This window comes from Taeniopygia guttata, chromosome 21 (genome assembly GCF_048771995.1).
Source record: "Taeniopygia guttata chromosome 21, bTaeGut7.mat, whole genome shotgun sequence".
Lineage (NCBI taxonomy): Eukaryota > Metazoa > Chordata > Aves > Passeriformes > Estrildidae > Taeniopygia > Taeniopygia guttata.
Window position 1 is genome coordinate 5,997,922 of NC_133046.1, and position 24,524 is coordinate 6,022,445.

General features: G+C 52.5%; 1 protein-coding gene across 4 annotated transcripts in view; it reads left to right on the forward strand.

The window, feature by feature from the left end:
- Window positions 1-1,186: 1,186 nt before the first annotated feature.
- The window catches only part of ARHGEF10L (Rho guanine nucleotide exchange factor 10 like), a 58,762-nt gene continuing 35,424 nt past the window's right edge, over window positions 1,187-24,524 (forward strand). Inside the window, exons 1-10 of one of the 4 annotated variants that reach the window (XM_072917329.1) lie at window positions 1,187-1,320; window positions 7,696-7,756; window positions 11,088-11,306; window positions 12,605-12,632; window positions 14,723-14,808; window positions 14,898-14,981; window positions 16,766-16,944; window positions 18,349-18,465; window positions 21,439-21,547; window positions 23,401-23,493. In XM_072917329.1, coding sequence (XP_072773430.1) covers window positions 7,729-7,756; window positions 11,088-11,306; window positions 12,605-12,632; window positions 14,723-14,808; window positions 14,898-14,981; window positions 16,766-16,944; window positions 18,349-18,465; window positions 21,439-21,547; window positions 23,401-23,493 — 943 coding nt within the window. In that variant the 5' untranslated portion in view covers window positions 1,187-1,320; window positions 7,696-7,728. The remainder of the gene's footprint in view (window positions 1,321-7,695; window positions 7,757-11,087; window positions 11,307-12,604; window positions 12,633-14,722; window positions 14,809-14,897; window positions 14,982-16,765; window positions 16,945-18,348; window positions 18,466-21,438; window positions 21,548-23,400; window positions 23,494-24,524) is intronic. The other 3 variants (XM_072917330.1, XM_072917331.1, XM_072917332.1) reach the window with 3 other exon arrangements.

The window sequence follows — 24,524 nt, forward strand, 5'->3', positions numbered from 1 at the left end:
ATGAAAGGCATTTCTGGGGAAAAATTAAGGGATATTTGGGGAAGAAAAAGGGGATTTTTTTTGGACAATAAAGGGGTTTTTTTTGGCAAATAAATGGAATTTTAGGGCCGAATGAAAGGGATTTTTGAGGCCAAGTAAAGGGGAATTTGGGGCCGGATTTTGGGAAAAGAAAGGGAATTTTGGGGCCAAATGAAAGGGATTTTTTTTTTTAAATTTAAATACAGAAATCCATGCATGGGATGCTTTAATCCCGGGGGGTTTTTGGCTGGATTTTGGGAGTTTTTAAAGGAATTTTCCCGGGAAAAAATTTGGTTTGCCCGGGAATTGCGGGCTGGGGTTGAAATGAGAGGGGAGAAATCCTGAATTTCTGGGGGTGGGAATTCCGGGGAGAGGGAGGGAAGGAAAAGTGGGAAAAGGGTTAAAAGGAGGAAAAGGAGGAAAAGGAGGAAAAGGAGGAAAAAGGAGAAAGAAAAGGAGGAAAAGGAGGAGGAGGTGGAGGAAGAGTAGAAGAAAAAAACAGGAAAAGGAGAAGGAGGAAAAAGGAGGGAAAAGGAAAACAGAAAAAGGAGGAAAAATGAGAAGGAAAAAGCAGGAAAAGGAGGAAAAAAAGGAGAAGGAAAAGGAGGAAAAGAAGGAGTAAAAAAAGGAGAAGGAAAAGGAGGAAAAGGAGGTGGAGGAAAAGCAGAATAAGGAGGAAAATCTGGAAAATGAGTTATGAAAAGAGAAGGAAAAGCAGAAAAAAGGAGAAGGAAAAGCAGGAAAGGAAGTAAAAAAAGGAGGAGGAAAAAGGAGCAAGAAAGGAGGGAAAGAAGGAGGAGGAGGAGGAGGAAAAGCAGAAAAAAGGAGAAGAAAAAGCAGGAAAATGAGAAAAAAAAAGGAGAAGGAAAAGAAGGAAAAGGAGTAAAAATGGAGAAGGCAAGGCAGGGGAAGGAGGAGGAGGAAAAGGAGGAAAAGGAGTTAAAAAAAGAGAAAGAAAAGCAGAAAAAGGAGAAGGAAAAGCAGAAAATGAAGTAAAAAAAGGAGAAGGAAAAAGGAGAAGGAAAAAGGAGAAAGAAAGGCAGGGAAGGGAGGAGAAGCAGGAGCAGGAAAAGCAGGAAAAGCCGGAAAGGCAGGAAGGGCAGGAAGGGCAGGAAGAGGAAAAGGAGGAGGAGGAGGAGGAGGAGGAGGAGGAAGGGGAGGAAGGGGAGGCGATTCCCGAGTCCCGGCATCCCCCGCTCGGCCCGGCCGGGATCGGGGATCGCGGCCCAGCCCCGGAGCCGGGACAGCCCCGGCGGATCCCGGATCCCGGTCCCGGATCCCGGCGGGACCGGCCCGGCCCAGGTCAGCGCATTCCCGGTGCCCCGATCCCGGGATCCGCCGGGATCCGCCCCCGAGCCCGAAACTCCAGCGCTGTTCCCGCTGCCCTTCCCCCGCTGCTTCTCCTGCCGCTGCTGCTTCCCAAAAACCCACCCCGGATCCCAAAAAGCCACCCCGGATCCCAAAAACCTACCCCGGATTCCGGGATCCAGCCCCGGATCCCAAAAACCCAGCCCGGATCCCAAATACCCACCCCGGATCCCAAATACCCGCCCCGGATCCCAAAAACCGGCCCCGGATCCCAAAAACCCGCCCCGGATCCCAAAAAGCCACCCCGGATCCCGGGATCCAGCCCCAATTCTCCGGATCCAGCCCCAAATCCCGGGATCCAACCTCAGGTCCTGGGATCCTGCCCCAAATCCCTGAATTCAGCCCCAAATCCTTGGATCCAGCCCCAAATCCCTGGATTCAGCCCCAAATCCCTGGATCCAATCCCAAATCCCTGGATTCAACCCCAAATCCCTGGAACCACTTCAAAATCCCTGGATCCACCCTCTGATCCCTGGATCCAGCCCCAAATCCCTGAATTCAGCCCCAAATTCGAGGATCCAGCCCCAAATCCCGGGATCCAGCCCCAATTCTCCGGATCCAGCCTCTGATCTCTGGATCCAGCCTCAAATCCCGGGATCCAGCCCCAAATCCCAGGATTCACCCCCAAATCCCTGGATCCAATCTCAGGTCACGGGATCCTGCCCCAAATCCCGGGATCCAGCCCCAAATCCCTGGATCCAGCCCCAGATCTCTGGATCCAGCCCCAGATCTCTGGATCCAGCCCCAAATCCCTGGATTCAGACTCAAGTCCCTGGATTCACCCCCAAATCCCGGGATCCTGCCCCAGATCTCCTGATCCAACCCTAAATCCCAGGGTCCAGCCCCAAATCCCAGGATCCACCCCCAAATCTCCAGATCCAGCCCCAGATCCCCATTTCCACCCCTGAATTCCCACATCCCGAGGTTTTCCCGGTGGGAATAACCCACCCGGTGCTCCCTGCTGTCCCGGCTATTCCCGCTTTTCCTGCTGCCCCTGCTTCCCAAAAATCCAGCCCCAAATCCATGGATCCCCCTGGAAATCCCCATTCCCATCCCAAAATCCATGGATCCACCTGGAAATCCCCATTCCCATCCCAAAATTCCATGGATCCTCCCAGAAATCCCCATTCCCACCCCAAAATCCCTGGATCCATCCGGAAATCCCCATTCCCACCCCCAAATCCCTGGATCCATCCGGAAATCCCCATTCCCATCCCAAAATCCATGGATCCCCCTGGAAATCTCCATTCCCACCCCAAAATCCATGGATCCCCATTCCCACCCGAAAATCCCTGGATCCACCCAGAAATCCTGATCCCAAAATCCATGGATCCCCCTGGAAATCCCCATTCCCACCCCAAAATCTCTGGATCCCCATTCCCACCCCAAAATTCCATGGATCCTCCCAGAAATCCCCATTCCCATCCCAAAATCCCTGGATCCCCCTGGAAATTCCCATTCCCACCCCAAAATCCATGGATCTACCCAGAAATCTCCATTCCCACCCCAAAATCCTGATATTCCAGAGGTTTTCCTGGGCTTTCCTTCTTTTCCTGCTCATGCTTCCCAAAAATCCACCCAGAAATCCCCATTCCCACCCCCAAATCCCGATATTCCAAAGGTTTTCCCGTTGGGATGAGCCCTTCCCTTCCCTCCCCACTGCCCCGGCCATTCCCGCTGGAGAATTCCCAGTTTTTCTCTACGGATTTGATTTAAAACTCCCAAAAGCCGGGAATGGGAATGGGAATGGGAATGGGAATGGGAATGGGAATGGGAATGGGAATGGGAATGGGAATGGGAATGGGAAGTTCCCATCGGTAAAAAAAATAAAGGGAATTTTGGGACAAATAAAAGGAATTTTTTTGGGTAAAAAAAAAAGGAGTTTTGGGGAAAAATAAAGGGAATTTTGGGGCCAAATGAAGGGGAATTTAAGGAAGAGAAAGGGGAATTTTTTTTGGCAAATAAAGGGAATTTTTTTGTGTAAATAAATGGAATTTTGGGGAAAAATAAATGGGATTTTGGAGCCAGTTAAAGGTGAATTTTTGGGACAAATGAAGGGAATTTGGGGCAAATGAAAGGGATTTTTTAAAAGATTATTTATTTATTCCCAGTGGTTTATTCCTGGTTATTTACTCCCGGGATTCCCTGCCAATCCTACTGGGATGGATCCTGGATATTCCATTGGGATGGATCCTGGATTTTCCATTGGGATTGATCCTGGATTTCCCACTGGGATTGATCCTGGATATTCCATTGGGATGGATCCTGGATTTCTTGCTGGGACTGATCCTGGATTTCCCACTGGGATGGATCCTGGATATTCCATTGGGATGGATCCTGGATTTTTCATTGGGATGGATCCTGGATTTTTTATTGGGACTGATCCCGGATTTCCCACTGGGATGGATCCTGGATTTCTCACTGGGATTGATCCTGGATTTTTCATTGGGATGGATCCTGGATATTCCATTGGGATTGATCCTGGATTTCCCACTGGGATTGATCCTGGATTTCCCACTGGATAGATCCTGGATTTTCCATTGGGATGGATCCCAGATTCCCCGCTGGGATGGATCCAGGATTTCCCCCCGCTGTTCCCAATCCCTGATCCAGTCCCGGTGGTTTGGGATGATCCTGGGATGGATCCGGATCCATGGGATGATCCCAGGATGGATTTGGATCCCAGGGATGATCCCGGCATGGATTTGGATCCTGGGGATGATCCCGGGATGGATCTGGATCCCAGGATGGATTTGGATCCCTGGGATGATCCTGGCACGGATCTGGATCCATGGGATGATCCCAGGATGGATTTGGATCCTTGGGATGATCCTGGAGTGATCCTGGGACGGATCTGGATCCATGGGATGATTTTGGGATGGATTTGGATCCCTGAGATGGATTTGGATCCATGGGATGATCCCAGAATGGATTTGGATCCCAGGGATGATCCCGGCACGGATCTGGATCAATGGGATGATCCCGGGATGGATTTGGATCCCTGGGATGATCCCGGGATGGATTTGGATCCTGGGGATGATCCTGGGATGGTCCTGGGATAGATTTAGATCCCTGGAATGCATTTGGATCCCCGGGATGGATTTGGATCCCTGGGATGGATTTGGATCCATGGGATGATCCCGGGATGGATTTGGATCCCTGGGATGATCCTGGGATGGATCTGGATCCATGGGATGATCCCAGGATGGATTTGGATCCTTGGGATGATCCCAGGATGGATTTGATTTGGATCCTGGGGATGATCCTGGGATAGATTTGAATTCCTGGGATGATCCCAGGATGGATCTGGATCCTTGGGATGATCCTGGGATGGATTTGGATCCTTGGGATGATCCCGGAGTGATCCTGGGATGGATTTCGATCCCTGGGATGATCCCGGGATGGATTTGGATCCTGGGGATGATCCCGGGATAGATTTGGATCCCAGGGATGGATTTGGATCCCTGGGATGATCCCTGGGATGGATTTGGATCCTTGGGATGGATTTGGATCCCTGGGATGGATTTGGATCCCTGGGATGATCCCAGGATGGATTTGGATCCTTGGGATGATCCTGGAGTGATCCTGGGATGGATCTGGATCCATGGGATGATTTTGGGATGGATTTGGATCCCGGGGATGATCCCGGCACGGATCTGGATCAATGGGATGATCCCAGGATGGATTTGGATCCCTGGGATGATCCTGGGATGGATTTGGATCCCCGGGATGGATTTGGATCCCCGGGATGGATTTGGATCCCCGGGATGGATTTGGATCTCTGGGATGGATTTGGATCCCCGGGATGGATTTGGATCTCTGGGATGGATCCGGATCCCTGGGATGGATCTGGATCCATGGGATGATCCCGGGATGGATTTGGATCCCCGGGATGGATTTGGATCCCCGGGATGATCCCAGGATGGATCTGGATCCCCGGGGTGATCCCGGGGCGGATCCAGCAGCAGCTCCCCCAGGCAGCAGCTCCGGTCGGTTCCAGGGATAAAAATATCCCGGGATAAAAATATCCTGGGCTGGGCGAGGCCAGGCTGGGCCGGGGTTTGGATCCGGCTGCTCCCGGGAATCTCCATTCCCGTGTGTTCCCATCCCACATCCCTGGATTATCCCGCATCCCCCTTTTCCTTCCTTCATTTCCCTGGATCCTTGGATCCCATTTTTCCTCCCCCACTTCCCGTTTTTTTGTCTCCTCATTTATTCCCCCGCCGCTCCCGAAGTTCCACATTCCCAGGGATGATTCCCTGGATGATCCCGAATCCCGATTTTCCTCTCCCACTTGATTTCCATGGATTCCTGCTTCCCGATTTTCCCGTCCCACTTGATTTCCATGGATTCCTGCTTCCCGATTTTCCTCTCCCGCTCCCATTCCCACGGATCCCCCGCAGCTCCCGGGAATCCCCACCCCGGGATTTTCCCTCTTCCCACTCTTTTCCTCCCACTGCATTCCCACAGATCCCGTTTTTCCCTCATCCCATTTCACTCCCGGGACATTCCCGCCCCGACTTCTGGAAAAATCCCTTTTCCTTGGATCCATCCCAATCCCAGGATTATTTTGGGATATAATCTGGGCTGGGCTGAGCTCAGCGCTCCAAACAGGAATGACCTTTTCCCGGAATAAATTTGGGATGGGCCACAATTCCCGCCGGGAGAAGGACCTGGAGCGGGAAGGGGCCGGATCCCGATCCCGATCCCGATCCCGGGGTTGTTTTTCCCGAGGATTCACGATTTTCAGGCTTTTTCTGGAGCTGGTGCTGCAGAAACTGGAATTTCTCGGTGTCCCGGGAACGCCGGCTCCGGAGCTTCCCTGGGTTTTTGGGAATTCTGGTCCTGGTTTTTTGGGGATTCTTCTCCCGGGATTTTGGAAATTCTTGTCCTGGTTTTTAGGGATTCATCTCCCATTTTTTTCCTGGATTGATCTATTTTTTTTTTTTTTTTTGTGGATTCACCTCCTGGTTTTTGGGGATTAATCTGGTTTTTTTTGGGATTTTTCTCCCAGTTTTTGAGGATCTGTCTCCCGGTTTTTGGGGGATTCACCTCCTGGTTTTTGGGGATTCTTCTCCCAGTTTTTGGGGATTGATCTCCTGTTTTTTTGTGGATTCATCTGGTTTTTTTTGGGATTCTTCTCCCAGTTTTTGGTGATTGATCACCTGTTTTCCGCTGGATTCTTGTCCTGCATTTCTGGTTCTCTCGGCGTCGCATCCACAGGGAAAATTTCCAGGTTGGGTGACCCAGGACAGAATTCCAGTTGGGAACATCCCAGCCTTTTCCGGGATCATCCCTCGGGACCATCGCAGGGCTCCGACCTCCCGCCCTTCCCGGTGCCCTCCAGGCGCTTTCCGGGCGGATTCTCCATCGATCCCAAATCAATCCCGGCCCTTCCCCTTCCCGGGATAAATCCTCCCTGAGCCATTCCCAGCTCCCTGCCCGAGCTGGAGCCGGAGCTGGATCCGTCCCGCCGGAGCCTCCCGGTCCTTTCCAGGGCTGGGGCTGGGGCTGATCCCCCTTTTCCAACCTTTCCCAACCTTTTCCAACCTTTCCCGACCCTTTTTGCCCTTTTCCGACCCTTTTTCCCCCTTTCCCAACCCTTTTTCCCAAGTATTTTCCAACCTTTCTTGCCCCTTTCCCAACTGTTTTTCCCCCTTTTCCAGTCCTTTTTCCCAATCCTTTCCACCCCTTTTTCCCTCTTTCCCAACCCCTTTTCAATCCTTTTTCTTAACCCTTTTCCCCCTTTTCCAACTTTTTTTTCCAACTGTTTTCCCCCCTTTTCCAGTCCTTTTTCTCAACCATTTCCCAACCCTTTTTCCCAAGCCTTTCCCAATCCTTTTTCCAACCCTTCTTACTCCTTTCCCAACCCTTTTTTCCAACTGTTTTTCCCCTTTTCCCCGTCCTTTCCACCTCTTTTTTCCTCTTTCCCAACCCTTTTTTCCAACAGTTTTTCCCCCTTTTCCAGTCCTTTTTCCCAGTCCTTTCCACCTCTTTTTCCCTCTTTCCCAACCCTTTTTTCCCAACCCTTTTTTTCCAAAGCCTTTCTCAACCCTTTCCCCCAAACCTTTTCCAACCTTTTTTCCTCCTTTTCCAGTCCTTTTTCCCAATCCTTTCCCCCCCTTTCCCCTTCTTTCCCAACCCTTTTTTTTCCCCTTTTCCAATCCTTTTCCCACCCCTTTCTCCCAAGCCTTTCCCAGCCCATTTCCCACCTTTCCCAACCTTTTTTCCCCTCTTTCCCAACCCTTTTTTCCCCTTTTTTCCCCTTTTCTCCCCCTTTCCCAACCCTTTTTTCCCTGTTTTCTGCAGGAACGCCCCTGGAGCAGCTGAGCCCCCCCCGCCATGGCCTCGCCCCCCCCACCCGCAGTAGGTACTGTCGGCCTCGGGAATTTGGGAATTTGGGGAATTTTGGGACAGCCAGCCTGGGGTGGGAAGGAGGGAGCCTGGGGAGCCCGGATATCCCAGCGGGAACCGTTTGGGATTGGGAAAACACGGAGGGCTCTTGGATCCTGGGGGTGCTGGTCCCGGTCTCTGTCCCTGGTTCCCTGTTTCCCTGATTCCCTATTTCCCTGCCCCTGATCCCCTGTTCCCTGACTCCCTAATTCCCTGTTTCCCTGTTTCCCTATTTCCCTGATTCTGTATTTCCCTGTTCCCTGATTCCCTGTCCCTGAATCCCTATTTCCCTGGTCGCATATTTCCCTGTTTTCTATTTCCCTGATTCTGTATTTCCCTGTTCCCTGATTCCCTATTTCTGGTTCCCTGATTCCCTATTTCCCTGATTTTGTATTTCCATGGTTCCCTGATTCCCTATTTCCCTGTCCCGTGGTTCCCTTGTTCCCTATTCCTCTGATTCCCCAATTCCCTATTTCCCTACTTCTCTGTTCCTTATTTCACTGTACCCTGATCCCTTATTTCCCTGATTTTGTATTTCTGTGGTTCCCTGATTCCCTATTTCCCTGTCCCTGGTTCCCTATTTTCCCTGCTTCCCTATTTCCCTGATTTTGTATTTTTATGGTTCCCTGATTCCTGATTTCCCTGTCCCTGGTTCCTTTTTCATCTGATTCCCCAATTCCCTATTTCCCTGTCCCTATTCCCTCTTTCTGTGTCCCTGATTCCCTGGTTCCCTGTTTCCTATTTCCCTGTTCCCTGATTTTGTATTTCTGTGGTTCCCTGATTCCCTATTTCCCTGTTCCCATATTATCCTGTCCGCTGGTTCCCTATTTCTGTGTCCCTGATTCCCCAATTCTCTATTTCTCTGTTCCCTGCTTCCCTATTTCCCTGTCCCTGATTCCATATATCTGATTCCCTATTTCCCTGTCCCCTGGTTCCCTATTTCTGTGTCCCTGATTCCCTATTTCCCTGTTCCCTGATTCCCTATTTCCCTGTTCCCTGGTTCCCTATTTCTGTGATTCCCTGGTTCCCTATTTCCCTGTTCCCTGATTCCCTATTTCCCTGTCCCTGATTCCCTATATCTCTGATTCCCTATTTCCCCATTTCCCTATCCCCTGATTCCTTATTTCTGTGTCCCTGATTCCCTATTTCCCTGTTCCCTATTTCTCTGATTCCCCAATTGCCTATTTCTCTGATTCTCCAATTCCCTATTTCCCTGTTCCCTGGTTCCCTGGTTCCCTATTTCTGTGATTCCCCAATTCCCTATTTCCCTGTTCCCTGGTTCCCTATTTCTTTGTCCCTGATTCCCTATTTCCCTATTTCCCTGTTCCCTATTTCTGTGACTGCCCAATTCCCTATTTCCCTGTTCCCTATTTCTCTGATTCCCCAATTCCCTATTTCCCTGATTCCCTATTTCTGTGATCCCCCAATTCCCTCCCTCCATTCCCGGTCTCCGTTCCTGTCCCTCCCCATCCCTGTGGATGTGACAGGTCAGAGAGGGAAAGCCGGGAAAGCTTTTCCATGGATTGGGCTGGGGAGTTCTAGGGAGCCAGAGAGGAGGAAGGATAAAGAAATGGTGAAAAATCTGCAGGTGGTGTTTGATAAAAAATGGTAAAAATGTGCAGGTGGAGTTTGGGGAAACAAATGGTGAAAAATGTTCAGGTGGAGTTTGATAAAAAAGTGGTAAAAATCTGCAGGTGGAGTTTGATTAAAAAATGGTAAAAATGCACAGGTGGAGTTTGTTTGTTTGCAGCAATGCTGAACTGGCTGCGGGTGGGGTTTTTAACGAGCTGTTTCCTCATTAGGTGTTTACCCTGAAGGGTGTCTCCCTAATTAACCACTCAGGTGAAAAATGCGTTGATTAAATGATTGAATGACCAGGCAGGGGCACCAGGGTGTAAAAGAAGGGGTTCCAATAAAAACAGGGCTTGGGGGATCCCAAAATGCAAGTTTTTTGGGGATCCCATAAATGAAGGGTTTTTTGGGGATTTGATAAATGCAGGGCTTTGGGATTCCAATAAAAGCAGGGTTTTGGGGATCCCAAAATGCAAGTTTTTTTTGGGGGACCTGATAAATTCAGGGCTTTGGGCCTCTTCTGGCCCAGAATCCATGTCATTCCTGACTCCTTGGTGACAATCCCTCTTTTCCCCTCCATCCCCTTTTTATTTTCCCCTCCATCCCCCTTTTTTTCCCCCCCTCCATCCCTCTTTTCCCCCCCCCCATCCCTTTTTTTCCCCCATCCCATATTTTTCTCCCCATCCCATACTTTTTCCCCCATCCCATATTTTTCCCCCATCCCATATTTTCCCCCCATCCCATTTTTTTCCCCCCATCCCATTTTTTTCCCCCCATCCCATTTTTTTTCCCCCATCCCATTTTTTTCCCCCCTCCATCCTTTTTTTCCCCATCCCATTTTTTTTCCCCATCCCGTTTTTTTCCCCCATCCCATTTTTTTCTCCCCCATCCCATATTTTTCCCCCCATCCCATTTTCTCCCCCCATCCCATTTTCTCCCCCCATCCCATTTTTTTCCCCCATCCCATTTTTTTCTCCCCCATCCCATTTTTTTCTCCCCCATCCCATTTTTTCTCCCCCATCCCATTTTTTCTCCCCCATCCCATATTTTTCCCCCCATCCCATATTTTTCCCCCCATCCCATATTTTTCCCCCCATCCCATATTTTTCCCCCCATCCCATATTTTTCCCCCCATCCCATTTTTCCCCCCATCCCATTTTTTCCCCCCATCCCATTTTTTTTCCCCCATCCCATTTTTTTTCCCCCATCCCATTTTTTTTCCCCCATCCCATTTTTTTTCCCCCATCCCATTTTTTTTCCCCCATCCCATTTTTTTTCCCCCATCCCATTTTTTTCCCCCATCCCATTTTTTTCCCCCCATCCCATACTTTTTCCCCCATCCCATACTTTTTCCCCCCATCCCATATTTTTCCCCATCCCATTTTTTTCCCCATCCCATTTTTTCCCCCCATCCCATTTTTTTTCCCCATCCCATTTTTTTTTCCCCCATCCCATTTTTTTTTCCCCCATCCCATTTTTTTTTCCCCCATCCCATATTTTCCCCCATCCCATATTTTCCCCCATCCCATATTTTCCCCCCATCCCTCCATTTTTCCCCCCATCCCATATTTTCCCCCCATCCCATTTTTTTCCCCATCCCATTTTTTTCCCCATCCCATTTTTTCCCCCCCATCCCATTTTTTCCCCCATCCCATTTTTTTTCCCCCATCCCATTTTTCCCCCATCCCCTCCCCGTTTCCCACTCTCCATGCCTCATTCCATGTTTTCCATCCCAGGATCCCCCCCGGATCCCTCTGGCCCCGCGGGGATGGAGGAGCCGGGCCGGGCCTTCGCCTTCGAGGACAGCGAGGAGGAGGAGGAGGAGGAGGAGGAGGAGGGGGAGGAGGAAGAGGACTCGGATTCGGGAGCCGATCCCGGAGCTGATCCCGGATCCGATCCCGGTGCCGACGGCGCTCTCCAGGCGCCTCCGCGCCGGCGGCGCCCGCCCAGCTCGGGTGAGGAGATTCTGCTCCTTCGGGGGTGGAATTCCCGGTGTGGAATTCCCGCTTGTTCCCAGTGTGGAATTCCCGCTTGTTCCCAGTGTGGAGTTCCGGGTGTGGAATTCCCGCTCGCTGTGGGTGTGGGGCTCCTGCTCATTCCAGTGTGGAATTCCCACTCGTTCCCCATGTGGAATTCCCGGTGTGGGATTCCCACTCGTTCCGGGTGTGGAATTCCCATTCATTCCCCATGTAGAATTCCAGTTCATTCCCAGTGTGGAATGCCCGGTGTGGGAATTTCCACTCTGTTCCTGGTATGGGAATTCCCACTTGTTCTGGTGTTGGAATTCCCGCTCATTCAGGTGTGGGAATTTCCCGCTTGTGGGAATTCCCGCTCCTTCCGGGTGTGGGAATTCCCCGCTTCTTCTGGGTGTGGCATTCCCACTCATTCCCCATATGGAATTTCTGCTCATTCCCAGTGTGGAATTCCCACGTGTTCCCAGTGTGGAGTTCCGGGTGTGGAATTCCCGCTCTGTTCCAGTGTGGAATTCCCACTCATTCCCGGGGTGGAATTCCCGCTAGTTCCCGGTGTGGAACTCCTTCTCATTTCCGATGTGGGAATTCCCACTCGTTCTGGGTGTGGAATTCCAGCTTGTTCCCGGTGTGGGAATTCCCGCTCTTTCTGGGTGTGGAATTCCTACTCACTCCCCATGAAGAATTCCCGCGAATTCCCGCTCGTTCTGGTGTGGAATTCCCCGTGTGGAATTCCCACTTGTTCCTGGTGTGGAACTCCTGCTCATTCCAGTGTGGAATTCCCGCTCGTTCTCCATGTGGAATTCCCGCTCGTTCCCAGTGTGGAATTTCTGCTCTGTTCCAGTGTGGAATTCTTGCTCGTTTCCATGTGGGATTCTCACTCATTCCCAGTGTGGAATTCCCAGTGCAGAATTCCCGCTCTGTTCCGGGTGTGGAATTCCCACTCACTCCCCATGAAAAATTCCCGCTCGTTCCCGTGTGGAATTCCGTGTGCAGGATTCCCACTTGTTCCTTTGTGGAATTCCCAGGGTGGAATTCCCGTTCGTTCCCCATGTGGAATTCCCAGGGTGGAATTCCCGCTGGTTCCCTGGTGTGGAATTCCCACTCACTCCCCATGAAGAATTCCTGCTCGTTCTGGGTGTGGAATTCCCGCTTTGTTCCCGGAGTGGAATTCCCGCTCATTTGGTGCGGAATTCCCGCTCATTCCCAGTGTGGAATTCCCGGTATTCCCGGTGCATCCCGGGGGTGCCGACACCGTTTCTCTTTGATTTCCTTCCTCACAGAGGGGCTGGAGCCAGAGACTAAGGAAGGGTGAGTGGGATTTGGGGAATTTAGTGGGATTTCCAGGGAAATTGGGAATTCTGGTGGGATTTGGGGAATTTAGTGGGATTTCCAGGGAATTTGGGTGTTCTGGTGGGATTTGGGCCATTTAGTGGGATTTCCAGGGAATTTTGCGGTTTCTGGTGGGATTTGGGGCATTTAGTAGGATTTCCAGGGAATTTTGGGGGTTCTGGTGGGATTTGGGGCATTTAGTGGGATTTCCAGGGAATTTTGCGGATTCTGGTGGGATTTGCGCCATTTAGTGGGATTTCCAGGGAATTTGGGAATTCTGGTGGGATTTGGGGCATTTAGTGGGATTTCCAGGGAAATTGGGAATTCAGGTGGGATTTGGGCCATTTAGTGGGATTTCCAGGGAATTTTGGGAATTACGGTGGGATTTGGGCCATTTAGTGGGATTTCCAGGGAATTTGGGAATTCTGGTGGGATTTGGGCCATTTAGTGGGATTTCCAGGGAATTTGGGGGATTCTGGTGGGATTTGGGCCATTTAGTGGGATTTCCAGGGAATTTGGGGGGTTCTGGTGGGATTTGGGGCGTTTAATGGGATTTCCAGGGAATTTGGGGGTTTCTGGTGGGATTTGGGGCATTTAGTGGGATTTCCAGGGAATTTGGGGAATTCTGGTGGGATTTGGGCCATTTTGGGGGATTTCCAGGGAATTTGGGGGATTCTGGTAGGATTTGGGGCATTTAGTGGGATTTCCAGGGAATTTGGGGGTTTCTGGTGGGATTTGGGGCGTTTAGTGGGATTTCCAGGGAATTTGGGGGTTTCTGGTGGGATTTGGGCTATTTTGGGGGATTTCCAGGGAATTTGGGGGTTTCTGGTGGGATTTCAGGGAGTTTCCTTGGATTTTGGTGGGCTTCAGGAGGTTTTGGTTGGAATTCCAGGGGGTCTGGTGGGATTTGGGGCATTTAGTGGGATTTCCAGGGAATTTGGGGGTTCTGGTGGGATTTGGGCCATTTAGTGGGATTTCCAGGGAATTTGGGAATTCTGGTGGGATTTGGGGCATTTAGTGGGATTTCCAGGGAATTTTGGGGAATTTTGGTGGGATTTGGGGCATTTAGTGGGATTTCCAGGGAATTTTTGGGGGTTCTGGTGGGATTTGGGGCGTTTAGTGGGATTTCCAGGGAATTTGGGGAATTCTGGTGGGATTTGGGGCATTTAGTGGGATTTCCAGGGAATTTTGGGGATCCTGGTGAGATTTGGGGCATTTAGTGGGATTTCCAGGGAATTTGGAGGGTTCTGGTGGGATTTGGGGCATTTAGTGGGAGTTCCAGGGAATTTGGGAATTCTGGTGGGATTTGGGGCATTTAGTGGGATTTCCAGGGAATTTGGGAATTCTGGTGGGATTTGGGGCATTTAGTGGGATTTCCAGGGAATTTGGGAATTCTGGTGGGATTTGGGGCATTTAGTGGGATTTCCAGGGAATTTGGGAATTCTGGTGGGATTTGGGGCATTTAGTGGGATTTCCAGGGAATTTGGGAATTACGGTGGGATTTGGAGCATTTAGTGGGATTTCCAGGGAATTTGGGGGGTTCTGGTGGGATTTGGGGCATTTATTGGGATTTCCAGGGAATTTAGGAATTCTGGTGGGATTTGGGGCATTTAGTGGGATTTCTAGGGAATTTGGGGGTTTCTGGTGGGATTTGGGGCATTTAGTGGGATTTCCAGGGAATTTGGGGGTTTCTGGTGGGATTTCAGGGAGTTTCCTGGGATTTTGGTGGGCTTCAGGAGGTTTTGGTGGGAATTCCAGGGGTTCTGGTGAGATTTTTGGGATCTGTCCCCTCCGTGCTGCTGCCGTGCCTCAGTTTCCCCCAACCTCTCTGCATTTCAGAGAGCTCCAAGCAGGAGAACTCTGGGATTTTGGGATCTTTTCCATCATCCCTGCACATCCCTAAAAATCTGGGCTGACCCTAAATCCCAGGATCCTGAGGAGCAGATGAGGGGGGGAAATTCCTTAAAAAAATTCCTTATTTTGTCCCGACGTGGGAACGGGGGTGACAGCGGGTGGGAGCTTCGGGAGCCCCCGATCCCGAGGGATTTTTCCCTGGAATGCTCCCACAGGATCCTGCCGCAGGTGAGCAACGGCGAGGCCGGAGGAGATTCCCAGATCCGCGCCCGCACCTGGAAGAGGGAGAGCATCTGCCGAGGTGGGGAAAACCGGGATGGCTCCGGGAATGTTCCCACATCCCGCCGGGATCCTGGGCTGCTGATCCCAATCCCGATCCCGGTTTTCCAGGGGAGCGTTTCTCCTTCCCGGAGGTGGGGGACGAGGTCATCTACGACGACGTTCCCTACGAGGGCCTGGATGTGGACCAGGATGGTACGGGAGCGCTTTTCCAGCTTTTCCAGCTGCCTCTTCCCGGTTTTCCAGGGCCCCCCATCCCATTTCCTGGCAGGAATCACCTCTTCCTGTTTTTCCAGGCCCCACAATCCCATTTTCCATAAGGGAACTGCCTCTTCCCGGTTTTCCTTCTAGCAGGAATCACCTCTTCCTGTTTTTCCAGGCCCCACAATCCCATTTTCTATAAGCGAAACTGCCTCTTCCCGGTTTTCCTTCTAGCAGGAATCACCTCTTCCTGTTTTTCCAGGCCCCACAATCCCATTTTCCATAAGGGAACTGCCTCTTCCCGGTTTTCCGGGGCCCCCCATCCCGTTTTCCATCAAGAAGGAGAGTCCTGTCCTCCAGGAGGCTGTGGGTGGGAATAACCGGGGAAATTCTGGGATCTGGGAGGGACGGCAGGACCCCGAGGGTTCTGGACACAATGGGAACTCTGGAGTTCTGCGCCCCAATTCCCAATATTTCCCTTTTCCCCCCGGATCCCTGCCTCTTTTCCCCCTTCCCTCATTCCCACCACTCCCAGGGGATCAATCCATCCCCCCTGGATCCGTCCCTGCATCCCGGCGTGCTCCCAACTCCCGTCCGAGCAATCAAAACCCAGAACTGCCATGGCCTGGGGGCACGGGGATGGAGCGGGGATGGAGTGGGAATGGGAATGGAGCGGGAATGGGAATGGGAATGGGAATGGAGCAGGAGTGGGGATGGAATGGGAATGGGGATGGAGCGGGAATGGGAATGGAGTGGAGGTTGGAGCAGGGATGGAGTGGGAGTGGGAATGGAGCAGGGGTGGAGTAGGAATGGGAATGGGGATGGGGATGGAGCAGGAGTGGGAATGGGGACAGAGCGGGAGTAGGGCTGGGGACTGGAGTGGGGCTGGGGATGGAACAGGAACGGGAATGGAGCAGGGATGGAGCGGGAATGGACAGAGTGGGAATGGGGACGGAGCAGGAACGGGGACGGAGCAGGGATGGAGTGGGAATCAGGACAGGAGGGACGGAGCGGGAATGGGGACGGAGCGGGAATGGGGACGGAGCGGGAATGGGAATGGAGAGGGAACAGGGATGGAGCAGGAACGGGGACGGAGCGGGAACGGGGACGGAGCGGGAACGGGGACGGAGCGGGAACGGGGATGGGGCGGGAATGGGGATGGAATGGGAATGGGAATGGAATGGGGAATGGAGCAGGAGTGGGGATGGAGTGGGAATGGGAATCGAGTGGAGATTGGAGTGGGAGTGGAGGTTGAGGCAGGGATGGAGTGGGAGCGGGAATGGAGCAGGGATGGAGTAGGAATGGGGATGGAGTGGGAGTGGAGATTGGAGTGGGAATGGAATGGAGCGGGAGTGGGAACGGGGATGGAGCAGGGATGGAGTGGGAATTGGGACAGGAGCGATGGAGTGGGAATTGGGACAGAGCGGAGCAGGGCTGGGGATTGGAGCGGGAATGGGAACGGAGCACGAACAGGGACGGAGCGGGAATGGGGACGGAGCGGGAATGGGAACGGGAACGGAACGGGGACAGAGCGGGAATGGGAACAGAGTGGGAACGGGAATGGAGCAGGAACGGGAACAGAGCGGGAATGGGAACGGAATGGGAACGGAGCGGGAATGGGAACGGAGCGGGAAAGGGGACGGAGCGGGAACGGGGACGGAGTGGGAACGGAGCGGGAATGGGAACGGAGCGGGAATGGGAACGGAGCGGGAACGGGAACGGAATGGGAACGGAGCGGGAATGGAAATGGGAATAGAGCGGGAATTGCGGGCCGGCAGGCGCGGGGCTGATCTACGCCGAGGTGCAGCGCGGGGAGGGGACGCGCCTGGGCCAGGACCTGGGCTGGAGCTCCAGCGAGTTCGAGAGCTACAGCGAGGGAGAGTCCGGAGAGGAATCCCGGCCGGAATCCCGGCGGGACGCGGAGCCGGCCAAGCGCCGCGCGGCGTTCCAGCCCAAGGTACCCGTCCCTTGGAATCCTCATCCCTCCTTAACCCTCCTTGGAATCCTCGTCCATCTCCGCTTGGAATCCTCATCCCTCCTTAAACCCTCCTTGGAATCCTCATCCTTCCTTGGAATCCTCATCCATCCTTGTCTCATCCCTCCTTTTGGAAGTCTCATCTATCCCTCCTTGGAATCCTCATCCCTCCTTAAACCCTCCTTGGAATCCTCGTCCATCCCTCCCTTTGGAATCCTCGTCCATCCCTCCTTGGAATCCTCGTCCATCCCTCCTTGGAATCCTCGTCCATCCCTCCTTGGAATCCTTGTCCCATCCCTCCTTGGAATCCTCGTCCATCCCTCCCTGGAATCCTCGTCCATCCCTCCCTTTGGAATCCTCATCCCTCCCTTGGAACCCTCATCCCTGGCTTTTCCCGGGATTCTCCTGCGTGGAGGCACCGGAGCATCCTGCAGATGCTGCTGCGTTTTTCCTGGAATTTTCTTTCCTGTTTCCTCCTTCCCCTTTTCATTTTCCTCCTGCTGGAGCCTCTCCCTGCCTTTCCCTGCTCCTGCTGCACTCCTCGCTCCATCCCAGCCGGAATTTTGGTATGCTGCTGCCCGTTCCTGCAACTTTGGGATGATTCCTCCTGCTTTTGGGGCTCTCCCTGCCTTTCCCTTCTCCTGCACTCCCTGCTGCATCCCAGCCAGAATTCCAGGATTTTTGGGATGATTTCTCCCTGCCTTTCCCTTCTCCTGCACTCCCTGCTGCATCCCAGCCGGAATTCCAGGATTTTTGGGATGATTTCTCCCTGCCTTTCCCTTCTCCTGCACTCCCTGCTGCATCCCAGCCAGAATTCCAGGATTTTTGGGATGATTTCTCCCTGCCTTTCCCTTCTCCTGCATTCCCTGCTGCTTCCCAGCTGGAATTCTGGGATGTTTTCTCCTGTTTTTGAGCCTCTCCCTGCTGCTCCTGCACTGCCTGCTCACTCCCAACTGGAATTTTGGGATTTTTGGGATGATTCCTCCTGGTTTTGATCCTCTCCCTGTCTTTCCCTGCTTCTGCTCTCCCTGCTTCCTCCCATTTGGGATTTTTTTGGGATGATTTCTTCCATTTCTGGGTCTTTCCCTGCTGCTCCTGCACTCCCAGCTCCATCCCAGATGGAATTCCGTGACTTTTCAGACAATTTCTTCTGTTTTTGAGCCTCTCCCTGCCATTCCCTGCTCCATCCCAGCTGGCATTTCAGGATTTTTGGGATGGTTCCTCCCGTTTCTGAGCCTTTCCTCGTTGTTCCTGCCTGCTCCCAGCCGGAATTCCGGGCTGCTGCTGCTGTTCCCTGCTCCTTTGGGATGATCTCTCCTGTTTTTTTGCATTTGCTGCTTCCTGGGATCTCTGCTCTGCTGCTCTCCCGCTTTGCTTTGGGCTCAGCTCTCTCCAGACCTCCATAAACTCATGGAAAAATGCGCCAGGACTAAGCGGGAGCTCCTGGCTCTGAGAGTTGGGGGGAAGGAAATGCAGGAGCTGAAGCACAAATCCGATTGGAAGGTACCGCTCCCGTCCCGAAATTCCCAAAATTCCCAAAATTCCCAGCCTGGGGGGGGATAAAATTCCCTCGTGGAATGGATCCAGGCTGGGCCCATCCCATTCCTGTCCCAGAAAATCAGCCTGGAGCTGCTGAGCCATCAGAATTCCGGGATTCAGGAAAGAATTCAGGAAGGAATTAAAGAATTCAGGAAGAAATCAGGAGTTCAGGAGGGAATTCACAAAGGAAAGAATTCAGAAATTCAGGAAAGAATTCGGGAATTGGGGAAGGAATTCAGGAAGAAATCAGGAGTTCAGGAAGGAATTCACAAAGGAAGGAATTCAGGAAGAACATCAGGAGTTCAGGAAGGAATTCACAAAGGAAAGAATTCAGGAATTCAGGAAAGAATTCGGGAATTGGGGAAGGAATTCAGGAAGAAATCAGGAGTTCAGGAAGGAATTCACAAAGGAAGGAATTCAGGAAGAACATCAGGAGTTTAGGAAGGAATTCACAAAGGAAGGAATGAAGGAATTTGGGAAAAAATTCAGGAAGGAATTCAGGAAGAACATCAGGAGTTCAGGAGGGAATTCAAAAAGTAAGGAATTCAGGAATTCAGGAAGGAATTCAGGAAGAACATCAGGAGTTCAGGAGGGAATTCAGGAATTCAGGAAGGAATTCAGGAAGAAATTAGGAGTTCAGGAGGGAATTTGCAAAGGAAGGAATTCAGGAAGAACATCAGTTCAGGAAGGAATTCAGGAATTCAGGAATTCAGGAAGGAATTCAGGAATTTGGGAGAAAATTCAGGAAGAACATCAGGAGTTCAGGAGGGAATTCACAAAGGAAAGAATTCAGGAATTGGGGAAGGAATTCAGGAAGAAATCAGGAGTTCAGGAGGGGATTCACAAAGGAAGGAATTCAGGAAGAACATCAGGAGTTCAGGAAGGAATTCAGGAATTCAGGAAGGAATTCAGGAATTGGGGAAAGAATTCAGGAAGAACATCAGGAGTTCAGGAGGGAATTTGCAAAGGAAGGAATTCAGGAATTCAGGAAGGAATTCAGGAAGAACATCAGGAGTTCAGGAAGGAATTCACATAGGAAAGAATTCAGGAATTCAGGAAGGAATTCAGGAATTGGGGAAGGAATTCAGGAAGAACATCAGGAGTTTAGGAAGGAATTCACAAAGGAATGAATGAAGGAATTTGGGAAAAAAATCAGGAAGGAATTCAGGAAGAACATCAGGAGTTCAGGAGGGAATTCGAAAAGGAAGGAATTCAGGAATTTGGGAATTGGGGAAGAAATTCAGGAAAAACATCAGGAGTTCAGGAAGGAATTCACAAAGGAAAGAATTCAGGAATTGGGGAAGGAATTCAGGAGGGAAAGAATTCAGGAGGAAAGGAAGGAATTCCGGAAGGAGAATTTTGGGAATTGTGGAACCACAGGGCAAAGCCTTTCCCACTCCATCCCATCCTGGCCAACATTATTTGGGGTAGAACTGAACTCAGATTTGGGGTAGAAATGCCAGGATTTGGGGTAGAACTCTGGGATTTGGAATAGAAATGCCTGGATTTGGGGTGAAACTCTGGGATTTGGAGTAGAAATGCCCGGATTTGGGGGAGAACTCTTGGATTTGGAGTAGAAATGCCAGGAATTGGGGTAGAAATGCTGGGATTTGGGGTGAAACTCTGGGATTTGGAGTAGAAATGCCCAGATTTGGGGTGAAACTCTTGGATTTGGAGTAGAAATGCCAGGATTTGGGGTAGAAATGCTGGGATTTGGAATAGAAATGCCAGGATTTGGGGTAGAAATGCCAGGATTTGGAGTAGAAATGTCAGGATTTGGGGTAGAAATTCCAGGATTTGGAGTAGAAATTCCAGGATTTGGAGTAGAAATTCCAGGATTTGGAGTAGAAATGTCAGGATTTGGGGTAGAAACACTGGGATTTGGGGTGAAACTCTGGGATTTGGAGTAGAAATGTCAGGATTTGGGGTAGAAATGTCAGGATTTGGGGTAGAAATGTCAGGATTTGGGGTAGAAATGCTGGGAATTGGAATAGAAATGCCAGGATTTGGGGTGGGAAAGGCCGATCCGCCTTTCCCTGCCCCACGTGTCCCATCCCGGCTCAGGAATGCCGGAGCTGCCCCGGCTTGGCTGCGCTGCCCGATCCCGCTCCGGCTGCTGCACATCCACGGGGGATCCAGAGGGGATCCAGAGGGGATCCAGAGGGGATCCAGAGGGGATCCAGGGGGGATCCCGGAGCTCTGGCCTGTCCCTGCTGCTCCCAGCTGCGTGGGAAAACAGGGAATGGCGCTCCAGGGATCTTCCAGAGGGGTTGGATCCGGGATGGGTCCTGGGGCAGCCTGGAGCTTTCTGATCCCTGAGATCCCGGTGATGATCCCTGAGATCCCTGTGCTGATCCCTGAGATCCACGTTATTCCTGTTATCCCTGTGATCCTGGTGTTCCTGATGATTCCTGTGGCCTTTGTGATGATCCCAGTGATGATCCTGCTGATCCTTGTGATCCCTGAGATCCTGTAATCCCGGTGATGATCCCAGTGATGATCCCAGTGATCCCTGCGATCCCAGTGACCCTGGTGATCCCAGTGATGATCCCGCTGATCCCTGTGATCCCTGAGATCCTATAATCCCAGTGATGATCCCAGTGATGATCCCAGTGATCCCTGTAATCCCAGTGATGATCCCGGTGATCCCTGCGATCCCAGTGATGATCCCGTTGATCCTTGTGAGCAGAGGGAGATGATCCCTGTTGCTTCCTGAGATCCTGATGATGCTCCCAGTGATCCCTGCGCTGATCCCTGCACTGATCCCTGCACGGATCCCTGCCTGGATCCCTGCGTCCCTGTGATCCCTGCGCGGATCCCTGCCCAGATCCCTGCACTGATCCCTGTGATCCCTGCGCTGATCCCTGCACTGATCCCTGTGATCCCTGCGCTGATCCCTGCCCGGATCCCCGCACCGACGCCGCGGTCCCGTTGCAGGTGTCGCAGCTGATGCGGGCGGCGCGCAGCGGCACCAAGGACGGGCTGGAGCGCACGCGCATGGCCGTGCTGCGCCGGGTCACCTTCCTGCAGCGCCGCGACGGCCCAGGTGAGGCACCGGGAACCCGGGATCCCGTCCTAGGGAATCCTGTCCCTTCAGAACCCCCGGGATCCCATCCCCAGGGAATCCTGTTCCTATGGAACCTCCGGGGATCCCATCCCAGGGAATCCCATCCCCATGGAACCCCCGGGATCCCGTCCCAGGGAATCCCGTCCCTCTGGAACCCCCGGGATCTCATTCCTATGGAACCTCTGGGATCCCATCCCTAGGGAATCCCATTCCTATGGAACCCCCGGGATCCCGTCCCCGGGGAATCCCATCCCTATGGAATCCCATTCCTATGGAACCCCCGGGATCCCGTCCCCGGGGAATCCCATTCCTATGGAACCTCTGGGATCCCATTCCTAGGGAATCCCGTCCCTCCAGAACCTCTGGGATCCCATCCCCAGGGAATCCCATTCCTATGGAACCTCCGGGATCCCATCCCCATGGGACCCCAGGGATCCCGTCCCAGGGAATCCCATTCCTATGGAACCCCCGGGATCCCATCCCCAGGGAATCCTGTCCCTCCAGAACCTCCAGGATCCCATCCCCATGAAACCCCCGGGATCCCGTCCCCGGGGAATCCCGTCCCCAGGGAATCTCCAGGAATCCCATCCCCAGGGAACCCCATTCCTATGGAACCTCCAGGATCCCATCCCCATGGAACCTCCAGGATCCCATCCCCAGGGAATCCCGTCCCTCCAGAACCTCCAGGATCCCATCCCAGGGAATCTCTGGGGATCCCATCCCCAGGGAATCTCGTCTTTCCAGAACCCCAGAGATCCTATACCAGACGAGATCCCCCGGGAATCCCATACCTCCAGAACCTTCAGGATCCCATCCCCAGGGAATCCCATTCCCATGGAACCTCCAGAGATCCCTTCCCCATGGAATCCTGTCCCTCTAGAACCTTCAGGGAATCCCATTCCCGTGGAACCTCTGGAATCCCATCCCCAGGGAATCTCGTCTTTCCAGAACCCCAGGGATCCCATCCCCGTGGAACCTCCGGGGATCCCATTCCCATGGAATCCCATCCCTCTGGAACCCCAGGGATCCCATCCCTCTGGAACCCTGGGGATCCCATCCCTATGGAATCTCCTTCCCCTTCTCCCACCTCATTCCATGGATCTGGAGCTTCCCAGGATCTCTGCAGGCTCCACCTCCCTCCTTTTATCCGTCGGGGATAAAACAGCAGCACCCGGCCTATCCTTGTGCTTTTCCTTCAGGATTCTGTCCCTTCAGGATTTCTTTCCCTGCATTCCCAATTCCCCCTTGGACTTTTCCCTTCAGGATTTTCCCTCTGAATTCCCAATTCCCATGGGCTTTCCCTTGGACTTTTCCCTTCACGATTTTCCCTCTGAATTTCCAGTTTCCAGGAGCTTTCCCTTGGATTTTTCCTTCAGGCTTTTCCCCAATTCCCTGGGAGTCTTCCTTGGATTTTTAATTGAGGATTTTCCCCCTGAATTCCCAATTCCCCAGGGGGTTTCCCCATGGATTTTTCCCACAGGATTTTCCCCTAAATCTCAGTTCCCAGGCAGTTTCCCTTGGATTTTTCCCTCAGGGTTTTCCCCTGAATCCCAATTCCAGGGCTTTTCCCTGCGGGTTTTCCCCTGAATTCCCAATTCCTGGGGCTTTTCCCAGCAGATTTTTCCCCAGAATTCCCAATTCCTGAGGCTTTTCCCAGCGGGTTTTTCCCTGAATTCCCAATTCCCAGAGCTTTCCCCTGCAGGTTTTCCCCTGAATTCCCAATTCCGGGGCTTTTCCAAGCAGGTTTTTCCCCTGAATTCCCAATTCCCGGGGCCTTTCCCTGTGGGTTTTCCCGGAATTCCCAATTCCCGGGGCCTTTCCCTGTCCCGCAGGGGACGGGGAGCGCAGGAGGAGCGCGGCCGAGGCGGAGAAGCCGCCGCGCTCCCGCCGGAGCTCCCGGGTTTCCCTGGAGCAGCCGAGGGCAGGTAGGATCCAGGGGAGGTAGGATCGATCCCGCTGGATCCCAGCGCCCGGAGCTTCCCGGGGGATCGGCCGCGTGTGTTCCCAGAGCATTCCCAGAGCATTCCCATGGGATTGGCTGTGTGTGTTCCCAGAGCATTCCCATGGGATTGTCTATCTGTTCCTGGCATTCCCAGAACATTCCTGTGGGATCAGCCACATGTGTTTCCAGAGCATTCCCAAAGTATTCCCATAGGATTGGCTGTGTGTCCCCAGAGCATTCCCGTGGGATGTGGCTGCGTGTTCCCAGCATTCCCATGGGATCGGCTCTGAGTGTTCCCAGAGTATTCCCATGGGATTGGCTTTGTCTTCCCAGAGCATTCCCAGAGCATTCCCATGGGATTGTCTATGTGTTCCTGGCATTCCCAGAGCATTCCTGTAGGATCAGCTGCGTGTGTTCCTAGAGTATTCCCATGGGATTGGCTGTGTGTGTTCCCAGAGCATTCCCATGGGATCAGCCACGTGTTCCCAGAGCATTCCCAAAGCATTCCCATGGGATTGGCTGTGTGCTCCCAGAGCATTCCCAAAGCATTCCCATAGGATTGGCTGTGTGTTCCTAGAGCATTCCCATGGGATGTGGCTGCGTGTTCCCAGAGCATTCCCAGAGTATTCCCATGGGATCGACTGTGCATTCCCAGCATTCCCATGGGATTGGCCGCCTGTGTCCCCAGCATTCCTGTGGGATTGGCTGTGTGTGTTCCCAGAGCATTCCCATGGGATCAGCCATGTGTTCCCAGAGCATTCCCAAAGCATTCCCGTGGGATTTGGCTGCATGTTCCCAGCATTCCCATGGGATCAGCCCTGTGTGTTCCCAACATTCCCATGGAATTTGGCTGCGTGTTCCCAGAGCATTCCCGTGGGATGTGGCTGCGTGTTCCCAGAGCATTCCCATGGGATGTGGCTGCGTGTTCCCAGAGCATTCCCATGGGATGTGGCTGCGTGTTCCTGGCTTTCCTGCAGCTTCTCTTGGGACGGGATCAGCCGTGTCTATTCCCGA